Below are 22047 nucleotides of genomic sequence, written 5' to 3'. Positions count from 1 at the left end.
TGTCTGATGTTATGAACAAGTATGTGTCTAGAGGTAAAACCATGAGAGGTGATTGCCTGTCAAGATAAAACATTGATAAGGTTGGTGGGTGTGATAAAGATGAAGGAGTACGGTAAGGTGTTTTGACTGCTGTTGAAGTGGTGTTTGAGTGTAAAGGCACTAATTCCAGTGAGGAATGGTCTGGGTTGTGGCATAATGACCCAGCATTGTATTGTGTAAGGTGTGAGTGTAAATAAAGGTTGCAGCTGATTGTACAATTGAATGAGAATTATTATTGCGTGACATTTTATTTGTCCCTACAGAGTCCACGTGTGAAATATTAATGACTACAGTCAATTGCAATTGTTGGGTTAATTGTACATTCAGCAAGTCAGAAACTGTTACATAGTTTTTATTTGCGGCTGCCTCTGGATATACAAGTTGAAACATACATGAATGTATCCAAAGTATGTTTATCTTCTGTCAAACATTGGAAGTGTAGAGAGAAACCGTTGCATACTGTAGATCTACCTAAAAACGCTTGGGAGAAGGTTGCTGTAGATCTCTTAGGGCCATCCACCATACTTTGTGAGGACCTAAAGTATCTTATTATCCTATGTAATTGTTTATTCTAAATTGCTATATTACTCATTTGAGGCAGCAGCAACTACTTAAATGGTTTTGAATTTCTGACCAATCGTTTCGCACTTGAAGGATATCTAGGAGATATGGGGTGGTATTACATAAAGTGCCCCGGAGGCGCAATGGGCAATTGCGCCCGCTTTGTGCACCCCCGGGCCACTTTGGTATTACAGAATAGGCTGCAGACATTTATGCAGCCCCTTCTGCAATACCAATCGTGCTGACGCACATACAGCGCCAGCGCTATCTACAAGGGGGAGTTTCTTCATGTGCATGTGGCCATGCCCCATGAAAATGAGGGAATCCCTTTGCCTCTGTGCCTGCGCCGTATTACCGACGTGGACGCAGAGGCAAAGAAGTCCTCAGAAGCCACACTGAGAGTGTGCCATCTGAAAGGTGGCGCACTTTTAGTGCGACCCCTGATGGCAGCCCTCTGTAGGGGGGAAAGGGTGTCCGATGTAACCCCCAGACATCCCTTGAAGGTGGGTGCAGTCACTGACTGCACCTTCCTGCAATGGGATCTCTAATCCCCTTCAAAAGTGCAGGTGGGTTGCTGCCTGCACTGTGAAAACACAGAGCGGTTGTAAAGCTCCGTTTTTCATAGGAATGTGCTGCCCTGGGGCCAACGCATTCATGGTAATAGGTCGCATTTTCACTGCTGCGCCCAGCGCACCCTCTTAAAGGTGCGCCCAGCGCAAACAATGAAAATGTGCAAGTACCATAATACGGCCCATGCTATCTAATGGAATGTAGGGCCTACAGAGAATTTAGTGAGAGACATTGTAGAAGACCAAAATGTAGCCAATAAACATAGAGCCCATTGTTTTGTTTTTGAAATGCTGGGAAATGTATTACAGGTTTAATGAAAATATTAACAATGGAAAAAACCTCTGAACAGGGCCGGCTGTAGCGCTGGTGGCGTCTGGTCCGTCAATCTTTTTTGGCGTCCCTCAATTACTTCCTTCTCCACAGATTGTTCTCTCTATCACCCACCAAAATGCTCCTCGTCTCTCCATAGCCCCTCTCTCACTTAATTTGTTTTATAGCACTGCTTATACAAGTGTAGGGTGTCAGAGCACTTTACTTCACACACTCTTTATACAGAGACTATGAATCATACCTGTGTAAATCAGTCTATAGAAAATGTCACATAAGACAATGAGGATTAGCAGTTGCAGAAATCACATGTCATTCATACAAGTCGGTAGCATATTTAAAAGTGTTTTTTCTAGAGAAGCACAAACAGGGGATTAACCCCTTGCATGCTCGGCGAACTTTCACGCTGTGCGGCCGTTTTAAAGAGTGGGCGGGATCATGACGGCCCCCAGCCGTCATCAGCACACGCCCACCGTGATGCATGACGGACGGGGCCGTCATCAGCATGGAAGGGGTTAAAAACGTACCAACGTGTTGGGGATGGCTTCACTAATGAGAATGTATTTCTAACCAAACCAAACAACACTTATTAGCAAAAATTAGGATAATGATTCTGGGGGGGGGACATAACGTTCTAATCTGTTTCATGCAGTTTGCATGCATCTGTTTGACAGCAGTTCATATGTCTGTGTGTTATATTAGGATTGTAACTTATAAACAGAAAGTATGAAAGCATCTCTGTGACAAAAGCTGTACCCACTGAGCTAGCCACATAAAATACAGTTCTGTGATCTGCATGCTACGCATTCTTTGCAGCAGGCATATTAACTCTCTTTGCTACTTTATGATGAGTCAAAACTGCCACAAGACAAACTCTAATCTCTCTCCAACAGGAACATTAATAATCAGAGTTATCTTGGCATTTCTATTGTTGCCTGCAAACTGCTGGTCGCACAAGGTACTCTGCAGTAGGTGTTTTCAAACCCATACAGAATTTCTCAACACTGCCTCCTGAGCTCGGCATCAGTTGTGGCTCTACTGGTGGCACCACCCTCAAGCCAGTCCTGCCTCTTACTAAGAAAGGGGGGATCATCCGCGCGGATTGAAAGTACAAAGGAATTTTAAGAACTGAAGATGGTTTTTAATAAGGGTCTAACAAAGGTAACGTTTAATCTAGGATGCAATTGTACAATACCAACTGACGCCAGTAACTTGGAAGACGTACATCGGTAAGCCGTGTTAAGGTAGGATTCTATTTGTATTTCTTCCAATGTCCCCAAAGTGGCAGAAAGATGGTATTCGTGTTTCAAAAGTAGGCCTAGATTGTGGCATGCAAGGTTACAAATTGTGGAACCGTGTGGAGGACTGTTGTTTATATAAACTTCTTCAAACTGGTTTCCGAGACTAATGGTTTGAATAAAGCAGCATAATCGGAGAATTAAGTCACTACTAGATGGGCCTCTCTTTTGCAAGGGGCACGCCTTCAAATTAGAATATGTTCCAGGGGCTGTAAATGTGGCCACCCAATACCTTTCCAGGTTACTCAAGCATGCAGAGGAAGAGGAGGAAGCACAGGATTCGCATTTAACATAGCTTCAGAAGAAAATCAGAAGGGAAGGAGGCAGATAGTTCATAACCCTCAAATGGTCAAACACTAAGGAGATGAAGTATAGGTATGGGATGATAAGAGAATAGTTATGTCTAGAGGGGTTCTTCAAAATTGGCAATAGATCATTTCCCCAAAGGAGTTCAAGGAAAATTAATATCACTGAGTCATGAAAGACATTTGGGCAAATCTAAGCAGCATTTGTGTCTGGATTACTGGCGGCACAGTCTTCAATAGGAAGTGGAGAGGGAGGGGAGGAAAAGCTGAACATGCTCATAGAGGTGGATTCCTCCTGGGGTATGTGTTTGTATATTCCAGTACAAGCTCGGGAGATGGTCTTTTGGTTTGTGTGTAACAGAACTAAATGATCAACGTCTGGTGCTACTCTCTAGCGTTTTAACCTGACAGTGCCCTAACACTGCTCCTCTTGCTCCTTCTAGAAACATAACCTACTTTACTGGGTTTCAATGCAGGGTTACGGAAAGCTGCACTGGAGATGGGCTACCCACCCATGACAGCAATCATTAGGAATAAAGGGGAAGGAGCTAGCATTCTTTAAAAATCTTGATTTCTTCATGTATTTTCTTACATATATGGCCTTTTGGAATCCTTCACATTGTGTGAACTATTAATGGAGTAATTGCACATTTTAACTTCTGTTTATCTCTATTGATGACATATTTCCATAAATCAGAAATGTATCTTATTAAATACTGCTTATGGTTTTTCAATTTTATACACTGATGTCGCTCGATGATTTTTCTAAACAATCCATTCATAAAATACTGTTTTTTTACCCCTTCGCCTTGGCGCGGGGAACTGGGGGTGGCGCTGCAGTACTCATGACGGCTCCTGGCCATCATAAATCACGGTGGGCATGTGCTTATGACGGCCGGGAGCAGTCCGAGCTCTGCCCACTGATTAATTGTCCCGTACAGGTGGTGAATTAACACCGCGTGGGAGGAGCGGCAACATTTGGACGGCTCCCGGCAATTATGAGCACATGCCTACCGTGACTCATGACGGCCGTGAGCCGTCATGAGCACCGAAGAGGTTAAGGCCATCGTTTTGGTGAGCTGACACAATGGGCCCGTTTACGATGCCGGGCGGACCGCAACCGACCGACCGCCGGTTGTCGTCTGCCCGACATCTGCCCCTGTAGTCCACCCGCCACATTTGTTGAGGCCGGTGGAGGCATCGGGCCGAGGGACCATCCACTGCTCTTCCGACAGGCTCAAGGAGCCCGTCAAAGCATCAGAAAGAATCACAATCCCGGAAGAGCCAGCCTCTGCTCCGCCTTTAGGATTATGATGTCACTTTCCTAGTCTTTCCATGTCGGCCTTTCCGACATGGAAAGGCTCTCGGAAAGTGACTTTGGGGGGCCCTACCAGTGACACCTTACCCCGAGCCCTCTGCTATGGGGCCTGTGCCCCCTAAACATCCCTCCCAAGGTGCAGGGATGTTTACAAACATCCATTTTTCAATGTCAGCTTGTGCTGCAGCCCTTTTCCACCCGCCGCACAAGTTGCCATTGAAAAATTGATGTTTCCGATTGACCATAGGGTGGTCGCATCCAAATTGTTCAGTAATGGAACGCTAACCTATGGTCGGGTGGTTCCAATCTGCAATGGTGTTGGGCAGACATCGGAATCAGGCCCTATGTACTTGGGATGATGCATACACCTAGGAGCTTTTTCAATCCAACAACATTTACATAAATTGACATTTTTACAAAAATACCATTACAAACACTGTATTACAGTGAAAGGCATTAATGTTCCTTAAGATCTGTTAATGTTTGGTGTGTTATGGTGCTCGATTATGTGGTATTTATGAAGATAACCTGTTTATGAACCAGCCCGCTGGCGTACAGCGTGCTAGTTCTTATTTATAGTCGAAATATTTGCAAGTGTGATTGTTGAGCCTTTGTGGCAAGGACCTCAGAGTCGTAATGGCCGAGCCACTTGTCTGTACTCTGATATTTCTTGTGCAGAAACATTGGCTGGCCCACATTTGTCACTCTTATCTTTGCGGGTAATTGGCATCAGATACCCGATGATGTCCTACAGTCGCACTCAGGTATTGTGTTTGCGGCTTCTCGTTCAAGATGTCAGAGGTTTGTGGTGAGATCCTTTTGGCAGGCCTGAATGACATTATGACTGCCAGGAATGCTGCATTCTAGTTCAAAATGTGTTCTCATCCACCAGCAGTATCAGCATTTGGAGTAAGGTTGCATGTCCAAAGTGTGGTGTCTGAAGACCTCTGCTAAGATCACGTATCCTTTACCGGTCCAAAAGTCACCTCTTTTAACTTTCCTTACTTTGACGCATTTAACCATTTCTCCATTTTCCTCCATATTTTGAAGAGCCCCAAAGCTCCACTAGCACCCACGGACCCAACGCCGAGCTGATTTGTCTGCACCATAGCGAACCAACTCTACTTCTACACCTCCAGTCTCTCCTAATCCTACCACCATTACTCGCAAACACCTGCCCTACCAGCGTCTACTGATACTCCCAGACTTGCCCTCACAAGCCTGTCTCTATCTTTACAATACTTCACCCAGCCAAACATTATAAAAACACTACTTGTCTCTTCCTTCTGTAACAAACCAAGTTGTTACCATGGTTAAAAACCACACCTAGTTTACCCCAAATTAAAAATCAAAACCTAAGGAAGGCGAGAGGAAAAACGTCAAGACCAAGCAGTGCACAGGGAGAAGGCAAAAGATGGCTGCCCTTCTATGCATCATGGCCTACCCCACTAACTCTCTTAATGGACCTGTTTCCTGCCCTGTCTGCCTTGGAAGGCACCACCCACCGAAAGGATGATGGAGAGACTTCCTGTGTCATCTTTCCATCTTTCAAGTCACCCTGTGCCAAGCTTACTCACTTGCAAATGTGAAAGCATCTTTACTGCATATCACGGGGTCAGTGACTGAGGGGTAAAACGTGGTCAGAGTAAACTATAACCACAGCCATAGGCTTTGTATCAGGGATCCTGGTGAGCATGCCAGGCAAACATATTTAAAGCTTCGGAGACAGTCGGTCTGAGTCTCAGCTTAGCCTGACGTCCACCCTCGAGTGGACCAACAGTGGTTGGGAAAGACTACTGTGGACACAGGCAGCTTACCTTCTATTCGCAGATATGCCTTTAAACAATTTTGTGGAGGTCTGCAGACAGGCCTGGTTTAGTGGAGCTGGTGAATACAATCTGTCTGCGACAAGTACTGTCTGGCAGGGGTTTGTGTGGGTCGATGATAGCGAGTGTGCAGAGATTTTGGTAAAACACAGAATTGCAATCAGCTGCTGGCCAGGCTACAACTATACGTGGGTAGTTTCATTTGAAATATTCGGAATGTCATATAAGACAAACATTGGAGAGGGAGTTAAGCATGCATTGGCAGCTTAATGGGGTATTTCACTACATTTGAAACATAGGTCCTGATTTGGTGTTTGTCGGATGGGTGCTTCTTGACAAACGATAAATTATGAATTATTGCTAAGCCGTCTTACAACCTGTGGGGTTACATATCAGGCATGGAACCTGTTAAGATCCTATTTGAAGGATAGATAGCAAATGGTAAAGTTAGATAAGGTTACCTCACATCCATTTTCCCTTCCATGTGGAGTTCCACAGGGATCCTCGCTGAGTCCCACCTTTTTAACATTTATTTCTCCCCATTTTTTTGTTTGAATATGTTTTATTGAGAATATAGCAGTGAAATATCACACATAGTAACCATTCAAGCGAGACAGTTGGAGATAGCATCATTCGAGGCATTGCATTAAACGTATATAACAGCAATATTACACAGTGCAGTGGTCTCATGCCCTAGGTATCAGTACTGGAAGGAATGGGCACAAGGATCTCACAGTAATTCCTCCTTTTTACATTATGAGCTCATGCTTGTTATCTCCACTAAGTGTTGTGCCAGATTTAGTGAAGTTGATACCACCATCTTGTCTGATTCATTACAGTTATTGCATAGCTATGCCCCATTGTGCAATGCGCGAGCGTATCTGGCGGTGTAGAAGAGCAGTAAATACATTCCCAGCTATAACGGAAACGTGGCACGATGTAGTTACGCATATAGGCAGGCTTCTCGGGCCGTCCACGCCGCGCTTCACATCTTTGCTGCGGATAGTTCCTGCGAAGTCTGCGCATGGGGTGCGGCCTCTGGCGCGTGTGCAAGCAGTCACTGGCAATGTCGTTGTGTGTCTTTGTCTTAGTCATTGGTCACCAGAGTAACTAAGGTGTCCCGATGTCAATTCTCTGCTTAACATCCAACTGGGGTAACTGGAAAGGGGGATCAGGATTAAGAACTGAACAAATGGGGGGGGGGGAGAATTACATAGGAGGAAACTCGGGATGAGGCTCCCTGCCATGTTTAAGAACAAGTGAATCAAAAGGGGAAGAAAATATAAGGAAGGAGAGAAAGAGCGGGGGGATACGCAAATAAGACATGTCCAGTAAGGTATGAGATCAGGTGTTGTGTCTGTATGTCGCAGTGCGGGTATAATCTTGCATCTGTATATATTGAGGCCTAGTGATCAGGGAGGGCGGCCTTTTCCGGGGCAGGGGCATGGCATGGTAGCGTTACATGGCAGTGCGCTTGGGGGGAGGGTGCTTCAACTCAGGATGGCAGTGGAAGATGGTCATTGGTCGCGTCGCGTGTGCGGCATGTCAGTGTCTCCCTTTGTCCCGTCATACCCTCTAGGCGTCCGCCTTTATGGCGTTGCTGTCATATGAATGCCACAAGGTGAGGGTGGTGTCTGAGTGTTGTCCTGGTCGGTGTACATTTATGTCTCCCCATGTGTCGGATTTGATAAGAAGTTTTAGTTTTTCACTTACCACCTATGGCGATGATACCCAGATTGTCGTTTCCATAGGAAAAAATGACACTGACATAGGAAGCAGATTCCATGACTGCATGATGGCAGTCCATGACTGGATGGACAACAACGGTCTTAAGTTAAATGCAGAGAAGACTGAAGTCTTACTATTTGGACCACAGAAATCTTTTTGTGCTCCGTAAGTCTGGCCAGCTAATTTGGGCCCCGTTCCCCTTCCAGCTAGAAATTTGGGAGTCACGATTGACACTAAAATCTATTTTTCGATCATGTGAATAAACTCACTTCCTCTACATTTAACACCCTCAGAATCATTAAAAAAGTCATGCCGTTCATACTTGATAATCTGCAAAAGATATTAGTTACCTCTCTGATTCTGTTCAAGATAGATTATTGCAACAGCTTGCTGTTGACTACTCATAAGTATAATATCAATAAACTACGGGTTCTACAAAATACTGCGGCCAGAACTCTGTTGAAAATTCCCAAATTTTCCTCAGTATCTAATGAGCTAAAAAATCTACATTAGCTCCCTATCAAATAAAGAATGACCTTTAAGGCTTTATGTCTAGCATATAAGGCAGTCAATGGTCCTGGTCCGGACTTTCTGAAGCAGAGTTTTAAACAATATTTCCCTGTCAGAAATCTTCGGTCAGCAAAGGCACAATTGTTAATAGTGCCTAGATTCAAACTTGCACGGTGGGGGGGGGGCAAACGCATTGTGTGTGAAGCTTCTAGAACATGAAAATTACTGCCTCTTGGTATAAAAACATCGCCCAGCCGTCTTGCGTTTAGGAAAGTAGTAAAAACCTGGTTATTCAAGATGCAGTGCATCCTCTACCCTCTCCTGACACTTTCATTAATTCTGCTACAGCGCTTAGATGCCTCGGGTAGTAATGCGCTTTATAAGCTTAAATAACATAACATAACAGTGGAATAGAAAAGGAAAAACAGCTAATGCGAGGATCTGGCCAGCCAAACTTGGCATCCCTTCATGGAACTGCACTTAGAAGAAGGAACTCAGATTTACTACCAAACCCACTGTCCCAAACCTGATTAGAGCAAATTCGAAAGAAAAAAAAACAATCAAGGAGTTAAATTTGGGTTTAGAGGTTAATTTGTTTTCTACTACTTGTGTGAAATATTCCATCTTGTTTCTGAGGAGTAATGGAGTTTAAAATGGTGCAATGTTTCTTTACATCTGCAAGTATACAATGATAGTGCATCACTTGTAGTCTTCCACCTCATGGTGGATTCATGTTGTGACTCAATACAATAACCATAACCATAACCATAACGGTGCATGTTGATTTGTTTCATTTTAGAAGAATGGAGGCTGTCACAGGATGTACTGTACGAAGTGTTTGCACATGTTCTGCTGGACGTGTAGTCTTCCTTTTTCTTATGGCACCCTAACTTCTACTAATCAGAAATCCGCACCAGAAATTTGCAGCTGCTGGTAGGTAATCTTTGTGTTTGGATATGAAGGCTGTGGTTATGGGAGAGTGAGTGGGAGTGTGGATTTTCTGTCATATGGCAAAATACATAAAAGTGTGAGATGTACGTGGCTAGCAAAACATATTTTCTTTAAAAAAAATATATTTTTATTGAACAAAAAAAACAAAGAAACAAAAACATCAGGCGACATAATTCAAATTATTGACAATCAATAAATAACATTTCCATACCTCCCAGCTAATTGTAATTGAACTCCGGTGACGGATCAAGGGGATATTCGCTCCTCAGCTTCACGTGGACCCACCAAGGGGGTGCAGATGTCTCCCCTGTAAGCATTCCAGGCCTCCCAGACTCTATTCCACTTCCCAGGGCAACCCCTCGCCAAATACACCGATCTTTCCCTAAACATGCACCAGTCCAAGTCCTCCCCCCATTTCTCCACCCAGGGCGGTTGATTGGCTCCCCACAACTGGGCCACATTACGGATAGCGATCATGAGCGCCAATGTTCCCCACAGCTTTTGATAGGCATTGAGATCCGTTGGCTCCCAAATATTTATGATACTCCTACGTGCCTCCAGACCCAGTTCCGTATTCAGGACTGTGCGTATTGTGCTGTGGACCTTCACCCAGAACTCCTGGACCTTAACACAGTGCCATAGGATATGCATGAACGTCCCCAGCTCTCCACAACCTCTCCTACATTCCCCCCTCTCTGAGCGGCCCATATGGACCAGTCTAGACCCAGTGACATAGGACCTAGGCAAGATCTTCAGCTGCAATAGTCTAAGCCTCATGGGGCTTGCCACTACTCATGGGGATGATACCGCTACCTGCCAGTCCTCATCGTCCAGTTCTAAGCCGTCCTCCTGCCACTGTCCCCTAAGGCGCCCCAGTGGGTCCTCCATGTGGTTTATTAGTTTCCTGGATATCAAGGATATCGTCTTCTCAGTGATGTGGCCATTCAGCACTTCTATCCTCTTGAGGGGAAGTGTCTGGAAGTGTCGTGTCACGGGGGATGTGCGTAAGCAATGCATGCCTTACTTGGAGGTACCGAAAATACTCTCCCTCATTCAGTTGATATTGCAGCCGTAGGGAGTCAAAGGACTGAATTGAACCATCCTTCCAAACATCCCTGATGGAAGTGATGCCAATGAGGCCCCACTTGTCGAAGCCCTTCGACTTCCACAGACTTCCCAACTGTTCAGCACTCCACAGGTGGGGTGGCAAGCGTAAGTCTTCCCTCCCACTTGAGGTGTCTATTGGCCGCGTGCCAGACCTGAACTGCGTGTGCCCTGGGTCCCGTGAGATGAAATCTACGGGGTGACGCATACAGTGCCCAAAACATATTTTTTAAAAGTAACTTAATCTGTGATTGAGTAACGAAAGAACACTGAAACTGCAAATGGACGAGAAAAAAGAGTTAGAAGTGCAAAATAATTAAATTTGTGACATGTAGTCTGCACCCAGAGAGCCGCAAATCCCTTACAGGAATTTTCTGGTTACAAAATGGGACCACATGATTTGCAGTTGCTTTACAGTTTACCAATGCCGTAGCCAGTTGCTTCTATTAAAACTTAAGCATAAGTCAAAAGCTAAACTAGGGCAAATTAAAATATAAATATTTTTAACTGATAAACAATTAATTCACTATGGTTGAACACTCTTGGAGCAGAATAGATAGACAAAGCAGGTTTTCTCACCACACTTTTCCAATAGCTTACCCCGAGCAGGGGAAAACATGAATTTATCCCTCATTCCAAAATGCATAACTTGGACAGTGTGGGTAATACTGCACCTTGAAATATCATTTATCATCTATGATATTACCTCTCAAATGCTGGTGCACTTATAATGAGGTCCAAATTAGGAATGAAGAGATTGCGTTAAAGAGTTCTCTTCTTTTGTGTGGGTATCATTAATATCAACTTGCTAGTGAAGCTCTGCATCTCCCACCACAATCTAGATGAGGCAGACGTGGTACCCATTCAGGAGATCCACCTTCTACGCCATGATGTACCCAGGCAACACTGTATGAAATGTCTCCTTCAAATCCATTCCTCTTACACATCTACTGTAAATCCAAAGAGGTGGCGGGTTTGGTGGGTGGTTTTCCCATTATATGGATAGCAGAGGGATCATAAGGGCAGGGCGGTGGGAGTGTGGGACAATGATGAACCTCAAGGGTTGGCAATTGTCTCAAAAATTGCCCCCCAATATGGGCAGAATGATGGAGGAGGACCTTAATCAGGGTAATGACGTTTACCGTGAAGTAATGTATTTATTACCCCCTCATAGTTCCTTCTCATCCCAGTCCTAACCAAGTGAGGAGAATCACAAGCAAGAAATTAATGTTTTACACCATGTTTTGAAGCTCACTGATTATTTATTGAAAATAACAATTACTTCATTGCTTCTGTGAGAACTCCAACTGCAAAATTATTTGGAGATGAATTTTGAAACTCCAATCTAGAATCAAATATATGATGGGATTTCCATGTAGCTGCTCTGCAAAGTTCATGGGTTGAAATTCACCATGCATGTGTCCAATAAGTGAAAACAGCCATAGTGGAATGTCCCTATATCTAAGCTGGGGGAAACCACACCCAACAACTGGTAAGCTTAACGAATAACTTGTCGGAGCCAACCACTCAAAGTGGCTGTCGTAACTTTTTTGCCCTTTTTGACCCTTCCAAAAGAAACCAACAGAGATTTTGATATCCGAAATTCCTTAGTGCTTTGCAGATAAATAAGTAACACCCTTTTCACATCTAACAACGAAGGAACTGTCATATAGATACTGCTTACCTATATACCGTGTTAAGTTAGCATGAGCTTCGTAAAGTGTTTAAACGCCATTTTTCCTTTTTGCTGCTTTTGCACATGACACATAATTGTTGTTATAGCTTTCAAAGTAGAAGAGTGTTGTGATTTACAGGAGAATAATATGTTATTGCTCTGATATCAGTTTTGTTTGGTAACATATGTCTGCACAGTGAGTGCTGAAGTTTCCCAGGATAACTCGACACAGTGTTATTGTAAGGTCTGATCTTCGCACCTTTCTAGACATAACATGAATGCAGCTGCTGCCAAAACTGGCTTTACGCGCGTTTTATATTGCTTTGCTGAGGGTACACGTAACACACTTGATGGTGCTTCGCAAGCAGAGAGCTGGTGGAAGATGATGTGATCCTCTGCCACTGAGATTTTGAGGTATGGACCCGCCCTGCTAAAACCCAAAGAGACCTTCATAGATATAATATCCTCTGCTAGTTAGGGAGGGTGAGAATTAGGTGTTGCTAACTCCTATTCATTTCAGCATTTTAGCATGCTGTCACCTTTCGCTTTCTATGGACTAGTAACTATGCTGATAACTTTGTTTACTATAATATGTTTGCTTGTATTATATAAGATACTGCGTTTGAGAACCCTGCATTAGTAAATAAATATTTCAAATGTGCACGTGTCCTCATTTACTCCACGTTCTGGTTTGAAATGATTGCATAACGAAAGAGTGTTCATGTGTTCCACGATATCTGAGGTATTCTAAGTTCATGTTCTGGTCTGTCTAAACATTGGGAAGTTATACTGGCCAATGAGACACTGTAGCTAGCTCGGTAAGGGGTTTTGGGTACTGAGGTGAGTTTTGGGGCACCCTAATTCACTGAGGTTCCGAGTCTCTACGCACAGTTCTGTAGGAGAACGGAATTCCCGCTACATGGCGCCCAACGTTGCTGGTCTTATATCATGACACTTGAGTAGTATATCATTCTCTCCTTAACCCCTTCGCTGTGGTTTCCGGAAACCGGTGGTGTTCGACAAAACCTACCTATTTTTGAAATAGGTCTTTTCAACCTTGAATCTTTCTAAAACGGTTTCCTTGAATTACTACCCAGTTGTGCTACAAAGTTTACTTTGTTTCTCTAACTTCCTGTGCGGTCATGGCCCAACCTGTGGATATTCCGCAGCATAGTCGTATTTCGGTACGCAATCATATGCAGACTTACCAGGTACCCTTGGAGGGCTTGGCTTGGCTGTGATTTTGGTGGTGAGTGCGGATGCAGCTTACCCATACGACTTTTTTTTATTCGTGGGTGACGTTTCCGGCTGTGGACACTAATTCTGGAGTGTTCCACACTTACACTCCCTCTCCTGTGCCGAATGAATATACTCCGTACAGGGCACTGGAAGTACCTATTGGTCATTGGCAGCATCGCGTTTGGTTTGGTGGCGCCCTACCCCATTTTTTAACCGCCCGGGGTTAGGTCCTTTGTCCATTCCAGGCGCAAATTGGCCTGTTTTGGCTGGATTTACTCCTCATCCTCAACACGGCAATTGTACCTTGGCGGAGGTTCGTAGGCTACATGTAGTTTCAATTGCCGTGATTCTTGCCTTAGTGCAATACATAGGTCGTCATCTCCCGGGTGGGCCCCCGGGGGGTCCGGCTCTTCCAGCGGGACAGGGCGGTTTGAAGCTCAGTCCTGTAATGGTCAATGCTGTAATGGGTAAGCGTCCCAAGGAAAAGGATGATTTTCCTTTCTGGCTTGCCGAGAAATTTGACCAGCTGGAAGCAGTATTTCCTAATACAACTCCTGGTGATAAACATAGGATCTTAACGATTAGTTTACCTAAGGATTTGGCGCCTGAACTCGTTGACTGTGAGACCTGGGGAAAAACGTTTGCGGCGGTCTATGCGAGGTGTTATGGCACTCCGTCTATGGCTGTCCTGCCTACGATCATTAAACGTGTTCAAGATGATCACGGACCGGAGGCGGAGTTGGCATTGGGTATGCGCCTTTGTGGCTCCTTTGAAATAGTTTGCGATCTCATCCTCAAGGGGGATGCAGTGAACTTTCAGGTGGCTAATGCTTTGGCGGCGATCCCCGATGCCGAGAAACCCCATCAGTTGGCGAGGATTGTTGTGGCTGCTTATAAAACAGTGGGTCGCAATAGCAAGGGACTAAAGCTTTTTTCTGTCAAAGAGAAGAAGCAACCACAGGGGCAGACTTCGGAAACGGAGGTTCAGCCCAAGTCCAAGAAACAAAATTGGCCTAAAAAACAAAAACAGGGAAAGCAACAACAACAACAGCAGACACAGGAATCTCCTCCTGCGTCTCCGATGCCTGCGCAGACAGAACGTGTTTATGACTTGCGCGATCGCGCGACGATTAAATCACCTGATCGATTTCAGGTTTCTGATCAACGCTATCCTCGTTCCTTTCAGGACTCATCGGCCCCGAAGACCGGTGGTGGAGGTGGCGGAAGGGGTCGGGTTGGTCAACAAGGATGTGACCACCCCCGCCAGACAGACGGTGCAGGGAAGCAGGAAGGCTCAACGCCGAAGAGACCGCAGTTTGCCAAAAAGAAAGTCGCGGCTTTAACAGCGCATCGATATGCCACAGATAGTGAGAACGCGGCTTCGGAATCTGACATGGGCTCTGACCGTGCTGGACAGCACGGCGGAGATTACCGTTGTGAGAGAGGCCCTGCGTCCACTACTGAAGGTGACAGCGACTGATATTTATGTTGTGATAGAAACAGCTGATACAAGAGTTGCTCCCCCTGATAGACTTTATGAAATTGTCCTGTTAATCGACGGACCCGGAGGGGAGATACGTCATCAGCAGATGCAGGGGCCGGGGGCATGACTTGTTGCTTGTGAATGTATATGGGCCTAACTATGACTCCCCTGATTTCTACGTGGACTTGGCCCGGAGATGCAAGAAGTATGACTGCACGAATATGCTTTGGGGAGGGGACTTTAACTTGGTCCTGGACCCGGATCTGGATAGATCTGCGGGGCCGCACAGGAGCCCGTCGGCTGCTGCTACGGCACTCAAAACTGAGATGGGGCACTTGGAACTCATGGATGTATGGCGCAGCAGACATAACACCAGAGGGGGATACACTCATTATTCAGCGTATCATGCACTGCACACTAGAATAGACTACTGGCTAGTATCACAACGGTTATCCAGCACCTCGAGGGACTGTCGTGTGTTGCCGCGCACTCTGTCTGACCACTCTCCTCTCCTCCTGACCCTGGAGTCGCCAGCGCGCGGGATCCCCCCCTTCACATGGCGATTCCCTCCGTACTCTTTACTAGACGAGGCGTTCCGAGGGGAATTAGCGAACGAAATCGAGGGCTTTTTTGAAACAAATACGGGCTCGGTTGAAAGCTTTCAGACGCTGTGGGAGACCTTTAAAGTCTACATACGTGGGATAGCCATGGCCAAACACTCCGGTGTCCTGAAGTCTATTAGACAGCGCCTGACATACTTGGAAAGTCAGCTGACAGATCTTGAGGGGAGGCATCGGGCGGAACCGGAGGGAGACGCACTAGACCAGATCAAACAAGTGCTGTCAGAATACCACACAGAGGCAGACAGAGAGGTTCAACACATGGGCAAATATGCCACGGCACGTTCTTACGGCGAGGGTGAAAGGCCTGGCTCTCTCCTGGCTAAGATGATTAAGCACCAACGGCGCCCACAGCAGATAGGCGAATTGATCTCGAGTACAGGAGAGACCCTTACGGAAGAGGAACAGATAGTCGGGGAATTTAGGCGGTACTACTCTGCTTTATACGAGTCGAAATCGACGGGAATGGAAGGGGCAATAGAAGACTATTTGAGTTATATTAAGATGCCACTACTGTCCGATTCGCAAAGAGAGTTCCTTATGATGCCCATCCAAAGGGAGGAAATAGAGGAAGCCTTAGATAGTATGCGGACTGGTAGCGCTCCTGGCGCTGATGGGCTGACTGTTGGATTCTATAGATCATTTAGGGACCAGTTGGTCCCCTACCTCTCAGCCTTGTTTGATGATATATGCTCGGAAGGCTCCATGCCCCCGACTATGCGTGAGGCACTCCTCATTACGATACTTAAGCCTGGGAAACCCGACACGGAATGCGGCTCGTACAGACCCCTTTCCTTGATCAATGTCGATGCTAAATTGTACGCTAAGGTACTGGCGACGCGGCTTGCACTTCTAGCCCCTGAATTGGTGGCCCCGGAACAGGCGGGTTTTATCCCATCTAGGAACCTCACGTACAACATTCGGACGGTCCTGGGGACGATGCAACACGTGAAGCCGGAGAATAAGGCATTGGCGATATTCCTGGATATGGAAAAAGCCTTCGACTCCGTGGAGTGGCCTTTCTTGTCCAGGGTACTACGGAAACTAGGACTGGGGGAACCCTTCCTCCAAATGATAGGAGCGCTGTATTACCGACCAACGGCCAGGCTGCGAGTTGGGGACACGGTCACGGAGGCGTTCGGAATCGGCAGGGGCACAAGGCAGGGATGCCCACTCTCCCCGCTGCTATACGCTCTAGTGGCAGAACCACTAGCGTGTGCACTCAGAGAATACCACAGTAATGAAGGTATTAATTTCCCAACATATAAGATTTGTATATCCACTTATGCTGACGACACGCTTTTGTATGTTAGAGACCCGGAAGTTAACCTCTCACCGGTGCTAAGGGAAGTGGTACAGTTCGGAGCCCTATCCGGTCTAAAGGTGAACTGGTCCAAATCGATCGCATTCCCGTTGACTCCGGTGACAACTAAATTCGACATGGACTACCCATTGCAGTGGTCCGACGACCCGGTTAGGTACTTAGGCATCAGACTACATCCAGACCCGGAGGTACTGATCAGGGAAAACTACGGTGTAGCTTACATGAAATTAACTGAAGATGTGGACAGGTGGTGCCAGCTGCCGCTGTCACTTGCGGGCCGCATTGCACTCATGAAAATGCTGGTACTTCCGAGGTTCTTGTTTCTTTTTACCAACCTACCGGTGGTCCTCTCTAAGGCGTTCTTTAAAGCGCTAATCCAGACCCTCACGAGGCTAGCATGGGGAGGTAAGCAACCGAGGGTTAAGTGGCAAGTCCAACACTACCTTATGAGCAAGGCGGTATGGGGGCACCGGACGTAGAACAGTACTACAGGGTGGCACAAGCGATGCACTTGCACACTTGGATACACGGGGATAGCAATATACCTCACGTGATCCTAGAAACGCTGTTTGCGAAGCCCCTCCAGCCAGCGGCGACGGTGTTTGCACCGGTCACGCGACATGTGGTCACTCTGGACTCTATTAAGTCTACGAATCACGCATGGCACTCCTTGGCCAGAAGCCGTGACTGCACACTGCTGTATTCCCCCCTGATTCCAATTGAATGGGCCATTTGGATACCTCCGCTGCGAGAAAAGGGGGTCACGCGTGCCCTCAGTCAGCTAGGCATACACACGCTAGGGGACCTGTTCAAGGACGGGAAGGTAGTCGGCTGGGAACAGGTTGCTCCTCCACAGAACTCGGAGACGTTGCTGCATCGTTTCCATCTGCACAGAGTCCGTGCAGCCCTGCAGGAGCTGCTGGGGTCGGATATGGAGGAACCCACAGAAATACCAGAGCTGTCTTACGTAATAAAAACGAAATCGAGCGGCAAGATGATAGCACGATTATATAGGATGGGGCAGAATCACAGAGCACAAGAACCCTCGAAGGCCCGACAGGCGTGGCAACGAGACTTACAGACGGAGATAAGCGACACAATGTGGAGAGATTGCTGCCTAAATGCGAAAAAGGTATCGCTGAATGCTAGGCATAGGCTTGTGCAGTTTAAATTTCTCCAAAGAGTGTATTACACTCCGGAACGTTTGCATAGATATGGTCTCCGGCAAACGCCCGAATGTGAACGCTGCAGTGCGCCAGTGGCGGACTTCTTGCATCTGGCTTGGTCCTGCCCAGGAATAAACAACTTCTGGGAAGAGGTCTTTCTCGAGCTGGGGCGAGTACTAGAGATAGATCTCCCGGTGGACCCGGCGTTAGCTCTGCTGGGACACACCAGAGGTGTACCTCCAGCTGCGCGTCGCCTGGCTGGCATAGGTTTACTCATGGCACGGAGAGCGATTGCGATGCGTTGGATGCGTGGCCCGCTGCCAACTAAAAGTGGATGGGAAAGGGAGATGTTGTACAGTTGTACGCAGTCCCAGCTGTATAGCGAACTATTACCCCCTGTAAGTAGGCCGCGGAACTTCTGGGACCAATACATGACATACAGGTCGATAAGGAGCGACGCGGTTGAGGATCAGGAGGAGACTGAGGGGCAGCGAGAAAGAGAGGGGGGCAACGAAGACTAGACACTTACAAGGCACTAGAAAGGGCGACACGGGGGGACGCCCGAGAAGCGCTGATACTAAGGACCAAGGACACAGAGTAGATGCACGGGGAGATATTCGGGATGGGAGTGAAAGGTGAGTGAGGGAGTGGACGGATGAGGAGTGTGCGGGAAGATTTGACTGGGACACGAGACATAGAACGGAGAGAAGGCAGTTACCCAAAAGGAGGAGGAGCACAGGCAGTGGGGGGGCAGGGGGGTTAGTTGGTAAGTTGGGCTAAGAAAATTAGATTTAGACTACGAAGTCGGAAGCGCACACAACGAGAGACTATCAATACAACACTGGGAGACGTTAAGCGCACCCTTCCGAAGTAATGGGAGGTAGGGGCTTGGGGCATTGGCGTCTATGCAAAATATTGTAGTTGCTGTAATTAAGCTAGGTCACCTGGAACGGATGACGCTGAGCGAAGATGGGCAAATTTTCTCCCGTTCTCCCTTTCAGGAGCAACGACTTGCATATTGTATTGTCATGATCCTAGTTTGCTGCCGGCCCCAGGGTTGTAGGCGGGAAGCTGTGTGTGTGCATGTTTGGAGAATAAAAGTTTATAATCAAAAAAAAAAAATCAAAAAAAAAAATTTGTCCTGTTAATCGAAGGTGACATACAACGTACCGTAAAAGGGGTATTTTGGGAAAATCTTTCGTCTACGTATGACATTTTGCTTTCAGAGGCTGACTGGCCCCCACCTTTTGTGCTCGCAGCGCCATGAGGGGAGGAGGTGATCCTCCCCAGTTTCGCGAACACAGTCTCGAAAGAGCATGCGCTACATTTTGCAGAAGAGTGGGCTAAGGCTCTAGCGCCAGCTCTGTACCGCAACCAATGTGGTTGGGATAAATTGTCCCCTTGCCACGAGATTCCACTACGCTCTCAGCCGCAGCCTCAACCTCAATATCCCATACGGCGTGAAGCCAAAGCTTCCGTCGCGGCAATCCTTGAACAATTGGAATATCAAGGTGTCTTTGAAACTTGTGTGTCACCAATGAATAACCCCCTTTTTACTGTAAATAAGCCTGACGGTTCATATTGTTTGGTTTTGGATTACCGGCATTTAAACTCGCATTGCCGTAACTGTGCTGTACAGAATACTCACGGCTCTGCACTAGTGAATAGTCTTGTGCGTAAGCGTTTTAAGACCACGCTTGACAGTTCCAACGGTTTTTATGCCCACCAGTTGGATGGTCTTAGTTCCCAATGGATCAGCTTTACTTGCGGCGATGTCCAAAAACAATTTCGGCGTCTCCCAATGGGCTATAAAAATACTCCTGGGATTTTTACTGCCCGCATAGTCTCCCTGTTAGAGAGGATCGACTCGGATGCATGCTCGTATGTGTATGACATATATCTGACAGACGACGAACTTTGGGAGCATCTGTGTCGCGTAAACAGCATAATTTGTAACTTTGCAGACATGGGTTACAAGTTTAACTTTGCAAAATCGCATATTGCAGAGTACACAGTGTTGTTCCTGGGCTATGAGCTCAACAATGAAGGTAGAGGTTTGGCTCCTCACTTCCTGGAGAAATGCGCACAACTGCGCGCTCCGACAACACTGAAAAAATTACAATCTTTACTGGGTTTCTTGAATTTCGGAAGGACATACATTCCGGATTATGCCCAGCGTATCAAGCCTCTGTACGCTTTGATACAACCTACTTTTTCCAAATCATGCTGGCTGTCTGAGCACTCCGCCATTTTGCATTCCTTGCAGGCTGATCTGCTCGCTTCTAAATTCTTACTGACTCGTGATAACCACACCAACCTGGTGATAAGAATAATCCCTGGGACGGTGGGTTTCACGTACCTTACTTTTAATGAAGGGGACACAGTACCTATTGCCTACAAATCGCACTTGTACACTTTGGCTGAAATGCGATTTTCCACTGTGGAGAAAGTTTTAACGGCTGTGCAGATGGCGATTCTTAAAGAACGTGCCCTGACACAGGGAAAACGCATGTTGGTTGTTACCCCGTGTCCTGCCTTGGAGGCAGTTACGAAAGCCAGTGTACCAAATTCTAAAGCTTTGCACCCTCGGTGGATTCAATGGGCTGCATCCTTGACATCTCAGGATGTCACGTTTATTTTTGACGCCACGCTACGGTCGCAGAAGTACTTACAGTATGAATTCGTTCATCCGGCTCCTTTGGCTATGCGACCTTTGGAGGATTTTCATTGCATCATTTACACTGATGGTTCGGCGCAGGTTGCGCATGGCTCTAAACACGCCTACGTTTACGCATGCGCCATTGTGGTCCGTGCCATGGTGAACGATGAGTTCAAGTCCAGAGTAGTGCACACGCAGACTCTAGGGGACTGCACCGCACAATTGGCAGAGCTTCGTGCTCTCTTACTCGCGTTGGAGTACGCAGATCCTAGTGTGACGACTCTTATTGTGAGTGATTCCTATTACTGTGTCCAGTCTTACAATGAGAACTTGATCTTTTGGATTCAGAATGACTTTCGTGATTCCAAGGGTAGCACAATAAAACATAAAATGATCTGGGTTCGAGTGGCTAAGCTCAAAGAGCAGTTGCCCCTCGTGTTTGTGATTCATACTCTTGGCCATCAACGTGTTGGAGTCCACACTGTCGGTAACTCGCTTGCTGATGAGGCAGCGAAATCAGCGGTATCTACATATTTAGTTGCAGCAGTTACACGGTCCAAAAGTAAGATTGATAGTGACATCTTGGTGGCAGTTGCTGCCACTGAGAAGGGAGGTAAACATCCTACGGGGTTCCCTTCGAAGTACACATACCACTTAACTCCCGATAAGGTTCCTTTTGTGAAAATTCCTGGGGTTGGAGAACGTTTGATTCCCAACTCGGATCGCAGGGCTAGCTTGATTACAGCGGCGCATGAAGGTGTGGCGTCTGCGCATGCGGGCGTCTCGGCCACTGTAGCTCAATTACAACAACGTTTCTGTTGGCGGGGGCTGTACAAACAGATGCGCGACTATGTCCTTCAATGTGACATTTGCCAGCAGGTTAAACCTTCGACTGCTGCGCGTCCGCCACAGACACAGTTGTACATATCTAATAAACCACTAGGTTGTGTTTATTTAGATCACTGCGGTCCTTTTTCTTCTGATACTGCGTATAAGTACATCTTAGTAGCAGTTGATTCATGCACACGCTTTGTGTGGGTATGGCCCCATCGCAGCGCTGATTCACGGACTGTCATAAGAGATTTGCGTGTCTTTGTAGGGATTTTTGCCTGTGGCACCTTCCATTCGGATCAGGGTCCGACTTTCGCCTCTAAGGCGTATAAGGATGCCATTATTTCGGTGGGGGTCCAAGTCAAGTTTTCGTCTCCCTACAGACCTGAGGGTAACAGTGTAGTGGAACGAATGAACCGTGACTTAAAGCAATCTTTGACAGCACGAGTTATAGGCACTGGCAGAAACTGGCTGGCCCACCTCAATGGCGTGCAGCGTGCACTTAATAATCTC

The 22047-nt window shown here is 46.6% G+C and overlaps 1 protein-coding gene across 2 annotated transcripts in view; it reads left to right on the top strand.

Annotated features, from left to right (window-relative positions):
* The window catches only part of LOC144769074 (E3 ubiquitin-protein ligase RNF14-like), a 189934-nt gene that overhangs the window by 148163 nt on the left and 19724 nt on the right, over positions 1 to 22047 (top strand). For both annotated transcript variants that reach the window (XM_078653074.1, XM_078653075.1), the window contains exon 7: positions 9282 to 9415. In XM_078653074.1, coding sequence (XP_078509200.1) covers positions 9282 to 9415 — 134 coding nt within the window. The remainder of the gene's footprint in view (positions 1 to 9281; positions 9416 to 22047) is intronic.

The sequence above is a fragment of the Lissotriton helveticus genome, chromosome 7 (assembly GCF_964261635.1).
Source record: "Lissotriton helveticus chromosome 7, aLisHel1.1, whole genome shotgun sequence".
In the NCBI taxonomy this organism is placed as follows: Eukaryota; Metazoa; Chordata; class Amphibia; order Caudata; family Salamandridae; genus Lissotriton; species Lissotriton helveticus.
Note: the sequence above shows the minus strand (reverse complement) of the source record. Positions and strands in the feature narration are given on the sequence as shown.